This window comes from Gobius niger, assembly GCF_951799975.1.
Source record: "Gobius niger genome assembly, chromosome: 12".
Lineage (NCBI taxonomy): Eukaryota > Metazoa > Chordata > Actinopteri > Gobiiformes > Gobiidae > Gobius > Gobius niger.
In genome coordinates this window covers 12,928,884-12,937,540 of record NC_136863.1, presented here as the reverse complement: position 1 = coordinate 12,937,540, position 8,657 = coordinate 12,928,884, and the positions used below count along the sequence as shown (strand labels likewise).

The window sequence follows — 8,657 nt, the reverse complement described above, 5'->3', positions numbered from 1 at the left end:
TTTGTTAAGGGCAGTAAACTTCATGGAACTTCTCTGCAAAGCATTCCTGAACCAAAGATTTGAGATTAGTTTTACCATTGAATCTATTATGTGGCTCTAATGTTTAACTTTTTTACTGCAATGTTTACTGCCATGTTATTTTCATAGGACATTAAGACCCACGTCTCTCAATGTTTCATATCAATGCGTGTGACTTTTGTGCTGCTCTGTGTTGATTATAGTCCTGTTTATGTATCGTGGTGCTGCTTCTCTATTCACAAGTGGTAAGGATTAGTTCTGTTTTATGCACTATGAACTGTCATTCACTGTAGTATCGTCACTGATTTCCCCCCTATTTACCATATAAGCACAAAAGCTAAAGCACTGAAAGGAGTATGAATAAAATGAAACGTGATTTATTGATTTTTTATTGTTTTTATTTCATTTACTGAGAATAGCGCTTAAGCTCAAAATCTCCCTGAAGTCTGACGTGAGCAGTTCAATAGATAGACCGAATGAAGCCTAGTGGCATAAAAAGCAGAATACTCGAACAAGACAGAGGCAAATATTCTGAAAGCTGAACATTCACATAAGTCAACACAGAAAACACAAGAAAAAAACAATTTAAAAAGTGAATAAATTAAGAAAAACAGAACACTTAAGCAGACAGATTTTTTTGCCCAAGTTAGTAAAGCTGTAGTCAGTTTACAAGTGCAGGCCTGTGGTTCTGAATGGATTTACCGCCCAGAAAAGTGCACTTGGAGAAGGTAAAAAGCTACTGGACCTTACCATCAGGCCGTGGTGCGACGTACAGACTATTACTACATACTTGGTGATGCACTGTTATTGGTTGTAGAATAATAAATAATTAATTGTTTTGCAGTAAAACACAAACATTATGTCAGCCAAGTTTCAAACAAACACCTAATACATTATTATAATTTTTTTTTTTTTAAGATAAGACACCGTGTCAAAAGCACAAATTGTATATTTCCATACAATAAATAAATACAGCTTATGTCTAGGCTATACTAAACTGCGGTACATTTCTGACCCGTGCAATGTGTCGGGCGTGGTAGAAGTGTCGTTAAACGAATGTCAAGTATTATATCTCACTAGAGAAGGGTCCAAAGATCAATATTATACCATTCTGAGAAAGCGGATCTGCAGCCAAGAAAATCTCAGTAATCAGAAAGTCCACTTTACATGACTACTGGACAATTGTACAATAGTAGAAAAGTATACTTCTACTTTATACTCTATTTACATATTTTGTTTTTCGACGACTTGCGGATAAGAAAATAAAAAGACGAATACAGTGTGTTAACCATAGCTTTAAGTAATGGATGATTATAGGGACAGACATAATCCCATATGAATAATACGCAACATGCAAAATATCAGAAAGAGTGGGGCACTGAAATAAGTGTAATACTATATTGTACAGAATACATTAGAGGCCTTCAAGCACTATCAAGTACAGACATGATTGTATAGTCAGAGGCACATACTCTCCGATCTAAGTGTTGCTCGTTCACTATCTTTGGGTAGGGAATAAATAAATTAGACAAACTCATTGTGACCTGATCATGCTGCTTGGGTTCATACTGAGGTGAGGTGATAACTGTTGAGGAAAGACCATTCAAAAGTGCTATCCGCGGGACACGGCTGCGGTGACATAAGCTTAATTATATAATAAGGCCTTGTCCGGGGTTTGATGGAGCTAATAGAGATAGAACCAATGGAGTTCAGGTTAGCAGCTAATGTGGTCGTAACATTGTCAGGCAAAGGACAGAGGCGGTGGTTACGTGCATGCACAGGGCTAAAAACGCACGTCACTGTCGACTTAAAGCTCGTGCATCAGGATGTCCAGGACTGCATGTTGCGCAGCATGGCCTCAAAGCGCTCCGTGTTCGGGGCCTGAGCGTGGCCGAGGTGGTCCGTGAGGCGGCTGTACAAGCTGAAGGATTTGAGCTCCAGCCAAATGAAACCGAACCGGTCTTGGTCAAAGAGCACAAAGAGCCCGGGGGTGCGCTCGGGGCTCGTGAACCCATGCCCAGCGATGAGGCCTGTGCCGTAGAAGCTGAAACACAGACAACAAAAAACACCAGTAAACAGCAAGAAACATTAACAACATGGTGATTCATTAGTTACAAACAAAGTAATGAAGGATATCCAGGCTCCATATACATTTTGGATCGTCAGGTATGACTAAATATGAGGAAGAAAGGCAATATTCGATGACGATCTTGAACTGCAATTATATCATAGATTTTTTTTTTTTTTTTTTTTTTTTACAAAATCTTTTAATAAACATAGAACATTATGTTCAATTTAAAGGAACAAGCCACTGTTTTCCCACACTGAGATATGTTCTTACCTGAGCTTAGACGAGTTGTTGCGTACTTTTTGCGTGCGCTCAGTCACGCAAAAACACAACAGATTACAGTTAGCATATAGCCTCTCCTCAATGGGGCCAAATGAGGGTGAAGTTAGAAGCGACCAAGCTCTTCTATGTTTTCCCTATTTAAACTACTATATTGTAAGGCGTATATAATAACTCCTTAGGAGCACTTCGACTTCCGTGCACTAGTAATATCTTTCACTTCACTGCGTTAATTACGCCTTTTTATCCGCTTATAAAATCTAATGTAATTTTGTGTAACTATACTTAGTAACTCTTCACGTAACCGTATTTAAATATGGGAAACGTGGAAGAGCTTGGTTGCTTTTAACTTCACCCCTGTTTGGCCCCATAGAGGAGAGGATGAGAGGCTAAATGCTAACAACTTTGATCTTTTTACGTGACTAAGCGCACCCAAAAAGACCAGACAGGTACACATCAACTCGTCTAAGCTCAGGTGAGAACATATCTCAGTGTGGAAAAACAGTGGCCTGTTCCTTTAAACAAAAATTGTCAGCAGAACTATTAGCAGGTCAGAGCAATGAGACGACTAACTACTCCCAAATAGCACCTTGTACATTCAAACTTGTGTCAAGGTTTACTCACCACTTCCTGCAGGTGCGGGGGTACACTTCATTGCGGGCCATCACCCCTAGGGGCAGAACGAAGGGCTGGGCTTCAGGTATGCTAGTGTTGCCACTCAACTCAGGCAGGCGGTTTTCTGAGCACGTGCTTTGGTCCTCTGGCTCTCTTTCCCCGCCACCACCACACGCACCCTCCTCTGCGCTGATACAGGCTGCAGCAGAGGCTCCTTTGGCCTGCTGTTCCTGCTCTCTCTGCACCTCCGCATGCACACCCAAGACAAGACGAGACAGCTCCTCGATATTACGCTGCTGCTCCAGGTCCGGAAGAATCACAGGCCGGCTTAAGTCGACATCTAGCGTCAGCTGCCCTGCTGGAACATTGGGGTCTCCCTGTGGAACAAGAAACACCTGCATTAATAGGAAATGGCTCAAGATACTGACATGGCTGATCTTGGTATGTCCCATTGTAGAAGCGCTTTACAAAGTCCTGAAATGGGCTTGCTGTTTGAGTTATGGATGCTTCGCCTCTGAGAAGAGAGGCAAATTCAAACACCCTTACACAGTTACAAAGTATAGAAAAGTGAATGCATCACCGGGACCAAATTTTTGAGGACAGGTGGTCTTCAAGGATGAGGAACCAACTTTAAAATTTAAAAGACCTGTATTAGGTAAACATGGACACGCCAAGGTGTTACAATACGTTATTTACTATTCAAGACCACCTTGCGCCTTTTTTTAATCTCTTGAATGCCCTGAAGACCAGACTCCATGTTGAAACATGGCGTGTGCATGTTTACCTAATAAAGAACTTTAAATGTAAGTCAGAGCTCCTCGGATCCTCTCCCAGTTAATGACTTTGAAGTTCCTAAACTATTACAATATATTAATTTTGGTGATCTTTTACATCAAATGACACAAATACATGATATTTGTCATGTATTGCAGTGACTTGATCTATACTGAATATTTTCGATGAGAGAAACAAGAAAATGCTCATGTAATACAATGTAATACATTGAATATTAAGCTAAATGTTTCCTCTTTAATCAATTGTGATATTCAAGAAATGTTTCCACTAAAAAGTAATGAACATATTGTACCGTGAGCTTTGTGGCTCGTGCCGATGTCCCATGAAAACTGAGCATAACAATCTCCAGTCCGTGGCTGCCATAGGTGCCCTTGAAGAGGCCTGGCTGAAGCAGGGCTGAAGGCAGTGGAGGCGGGAGATATATGCGCCGGTATGTTAGACAGTTACTATTGAACACAAGAGCAGTGAATATAAATATACTGTGATATAGTTTTATTGTAATGTAGAGTGTATAATAAAGGATGAAGATACATACTCATATTGACTTGTATAAATAAATTTCATTAAAATGAGCTCCTGCATGTGCTCATGAAAGATTTCTTCCAGTGTTCGACCCCATTCTTCCTCCAGCCATGTTCTAAACTCCTATGAAGAAACATATACAAAGAGTCTTTTGTAAAGCTAGCTCATTAGAATATACTATAAATAATCTTCTTGAATGACCCACCTCTTGTCTTCCTCCAGGCATGCGGTGATGATCTGTCTGATTACATTTTGTGGAGAACTCGTCCTTCTTGACAGTCTAATAATAGTGACACAAATTTGAGAGGGACCTAGTTCTGTGTATCACGAAACCCGATGCGTGAGTCTGCCCCATTACCTGGATGTCTCCTTTATGTGGACCTTTGTGCCCATACATACACTCCACTGTAGCTTTTTTACTTTCCCACAGGTGAATCCGGAAGAGTGGCCGTCTTCTCATCGGGTCCTCCACTCGGGGGTCATGAGGTGGTAAGTACATCCAGCCAATGATAAACAGTCCGTCCACCTGGGGACAAATAGAGTAGAGATAGGTTTTATAAAACATACATTATACTCTGCAATTACATTAGCAATACCTGCTGTTTGTTTGGGTGTGATATTGATGATTTTACAATTTCATATCTTTGCTCTTTGTTGTAGTACCTGTTACTTACATTAGTTGTTTTAATATTTGCAGGTTTTTATTACAATCTGCCCTATTGTGTGTTATGAGTTGCTAAAACAAGTCAATGTTATTCTGTGACTCAGCCGTCATTTCTGAGCAAGTGCAAAACACATGGACTCATCCCTGGAGCCACAGGTGAGAGTGAAACAGTTTAAATCAAGCTATAAACTAAATATGCCAGCCATTAGCAAGAAATGCTTGGTAGTGTAGGTTAACTGAGAGCTAAAATGATCAGACCGAGTCCAGTGAAGCTGTCTGGACTTTAAAAACACAGAGGAGAATCACTACACACAGTAACACCAGCAGGTGGATGTACTTTTGAGCTTTTGAGAGGGAAACATGCAGGTTCAACATCCGACGTGTTCACGTACCACAACATTGAGGAGTCCTCCATATGGACCAATGTCAGGCTGCCAGATGCCCAAAATATGCCTGTATGGATAAAGCACTGGAACAAGAAGAACACATAGATAACTTTGTGCAGTGTAATAACATACGCTTTGTGAATGGTTAATGGAACAAATGGATTCTGCTAATATCCATTCTGTAAACCATTCCAAACAACAAACCAGCAAAGCATTTTTCTGTAGCTTTACACAGCATACTTAAAAAGGGTGAGCGCGTGTTTGCTATTTATCTTGGCTACATTTCCCATCACTCTAAAATGCACAAAAGCCCCACACACAGAACCCTCACACTGCATCAATCCAAGGCTTTGCTCAAGTACATACAGTGTGAGTACACATCTTTATAGTCCATGTGCTCGTAGTCCGGGAGGAGCTTCATAAAGCGCCCAGACTTCACCCTCGGGTTGATACCTGGACAGGTACAACACAGCCATGTGTACAGTATGACCCAACTGTGGACACCCTTTGACGTGTAAGCTTCGAGGGGGAAATGATTTTTGTTGGAACCACATTGCTTCCCATGAGTAAAGGGGACTACAAAATAAGATGCAGATTATACTGGTATGACCATTTATACTATATTTTTGCAACTTATTATCATAAACCTACAAAACTATATTGATTAAACATAACTCTTTAAAGCTTACAGAAGAAATAAGTGGCATAATTCTCCCAAATTCATTTCAAATATTAAAGGTGCATTATGCAACATTTTATGCGGAAAAGTTAATAATTGTGGGCATTTGACCTTTTACTGACCCATTGGCTGCATAAGCGGTCAGCATGGCGCCTTTACTTTTGACCACAGTGGTCTCTACAAAGCTCCAGCATAATTTGTGTGTAGGTTTTCTGGTGGGAGGCTCCGTCAGCAGTGAAAACCTCTTTAACAATCGATCCGGGAGCACTGTAGAGACCGCCGTGATCAAAAGTAAAGATGCCACGACGACCACTCGCACAGCCGCTGGGTTGCTACAAGGTCAAATACGCACCAATGTAATTTTTTTTGGTCACAGAAAAAGTTGCATAATGCACCTTTAAAATTAGAACTGCCCGTGCCCTCATAATAATCTCAATCCTACGCAATCTCAAATCCTACGCAACCGAAAAAATGTGCAACTTACGTTTTACATAGAGATCTCTGCTGGACACTGCTCCCACTTCCATTTTTCGCAGATCCTCCTTCATTCCAAACTCTGTAATAAAGCACGTGCAAAGCAAAGCAGGATTATAAATGTAACTTTGACAGTAGCAAAACACAATACAAAAACAACTCATTTGTGACACTGTATCCACTCGAGTATAGCTGTTAAAACTTTCATAATAGCAGTAGTTGATCAAGGCACTGTAAACTACTTATTATGTCTTGCAACTACAAAAACGACATTATTTCCAGTTCACTTTTGTCCTAGTTCTGGATGAGGTTCCAAAAGTAAGTCCACGCGTCCTCATTATGGCAGTGGGTGGGGCTACAATGGCAGGCAATTGTTATCAAAGTGCTCAAGGCCTACACAAGTGCAAGTGTAGTTGTTGGCCCTACATCAACATTCTTAGCTGCAGAAATGGCTGGCCTGTTCGCGTGCCACAGTGGTCTCCCGTTTATTTTTACCGTGCGATCAATCCAGTAGTGACTTTCGGTGTATAATTCACTTTCGCCTTCAGTAAAGATCAATAAAGGGCTTTCAAGTAGCCCACACATTTTCAAGGAGACGGCTGAGATAAGGGAAACCTTCCTCTTCTCCTGTTACATGAGCGCTATGACAGACGCCGTGTCTCACCGTCAATCCAAACACATTATCGCCGTATTTACCTTCCACGCAGCGCCGTCTCCAAATGGTTTCTGTGTTGAGAATCTGTCTGAATTTTTTGCAAACGAGGGCGACATTTGGTAACGCTGTCCCGGGTAGCAGAGAGAATATTTCCACCAAAAGTTCCGGCGGTAATTCGGAGAGAGCCTGTGGGTGTAGAGGTCGTGCGTGGTCTCCTGTGTTGACATGACCGCTGCCATGTTCACCAGCGGCGGCGGCGGCACTGGGCCCTGCGCTCTCCGGGCCTCCGCTCACGTCGCTCTGCTTCGGCGCCACGATCCGCTCCTCTTCCTCCTCGTCCATGTCCGAGTCACTGCACTGGTCCTGCTGGTGGTGCCGCTGTCGCCTCCGGCACCTCCGCGACTGTCCCACTCCGCAGAGCCTGGCACAAACAGCCATCCGTAGTCACCGTGCAGGCAGCATTACATCATTTGGACAAATGTATCAGCTGCAGTCAGGAGATCCACTCCTCCTGTCCGTGTGAGCATGGGCAGAAACCGCCGTCTCCACGTCACGTGAAGAAAGCACGTCTGCTGGAGCGTAGACTGTTTTGTTAAGAGCAAGACCCGTGTAGTGTGCAGGTCGCTGTTCCCTTCCTTTGATGAAAAACCCTTACGCAAAAAGAGGGAAAATAGTCCATAGGCCTAGTTGTCTGAATTCTGCATATGGGATGTTTGCTTTATGGAGTTACATGGACCCCTTGAATGATACAATGCACTCATTGATTCTCAAACAATAGTTCAACTCGCTATATTTACATTGCATCTTTATTACAATTGTAATAGGCATACTTTGAGTAATACAGAAGAATTGGCTCTTTATGCTTTGAGCAAGCACAACCTGCCACTGCGAACGAGAAGGCAGTGGAAAGTCATCTGACAAAGAAAGAAAGAAAAGAAGAAAAAAAGACACACAAAAACACTTGTTAAAGAGGGAAAAGATTTCGAGCCAGCCAGGAGTCGAACCTAGAATCTTCTGATCCGTAGTCAGACGCGTTATCCATTGCGCCACTGGCCCGATTCGATTAATACTGTCTGCCCATTCATATTTATACGTTACTACGCGAACGTAGTAGAGCTACCGCGAGTAAACCAGTTGTCATTAAGAAACAAACGACCAAATCAACCGAATGCCCAAATGACAAAGTACAGTGCAACCAGCAGGCAACACAGACGAAGAAATGAGAGTATTATTATGTCTGCATGGAGGTAACTTGGCGGTCGATCCATGTGTTCGATTCACTGGCCCGAGACGATTACTAATGTCTGCCCGTTTATATGCGTGTATTTACTGCACTATATACCTATACTATTACTGGAGTAGTGTCATAACCAGAACAAGCTTTAACTAAATTATAATAAAGAGGGAAAATACCGTGCTCAAATTGTTGCTATTACTGACGCCAGTTTTGATTAGGGGCAATTCAGCACGTGTTTAGTTTTTTAGACTATAATGTTTAATAA

The 8,657-nt window shown here is 42.0% G+C and overlaps 1 protein-coding gene across 1 annotated transcript; it reads right to left on the bottom strand.

Moving 5' to 3' along the window:
* Positions 1-437: 437 nt before the first annotated feature.
* fbxo31 (F-box protein 31) lies at positions 438-7,709 on the bottom strand. The gene is made up of 9 exons (XM_079568039.1): positions 7,197-7,709; positions 6,511-6,582; positions 5,354-5,430; positions 4,656-4,823; positions 4,503-4,577; positions 4,311-4,420; positions 4,068-4,221; positions 2,990-3,357; positions 438-2,062 (listed from the first exon to the last, which is right to left on the bottom strand). The coding sequence occupies exons 1-9, from the start codon at positions 7,591-7,593 to the stop codon at positions 1,840-1,842; spliced, it is 1,644 nt and encodes a 547-aa protein (XP_079424165.1). The 5' UTR covers positions 7,594-7,709; the 3' UTR covers positions 438-1,839.
* Positions 7,710-8,657: the final 948 nt, after the last annotated feature.

What these genes read in the sequence shown, in the direction of transcription:
- fbxo31 (XM_079568039.1), bottom strand. Translation starts at nt 7,593, where the DNA reads ATGGCTGTTTGTGCCAGGCTCTGCGGAGTGGGACAGTCGCGGAGGTGC. An exon ending in GAGGACTCCTCAATGTTGTG is followed by an intron (nt 4,824 to 5,353) that starts GTACGTGAACAC and finishes ATTTGTCCCCAG; the next exon opens with GTGGACGGACTGTTTATCAT. An exon ending in TGCCTGGAGGAAGACAAGAG is followed by an intron (nt 4,421 to 4,502) that starts GTGGGTCATTCA and finishes GTTTCTTCATAG; the next exon opens with GAGTTTAGAACATGGCTGGA.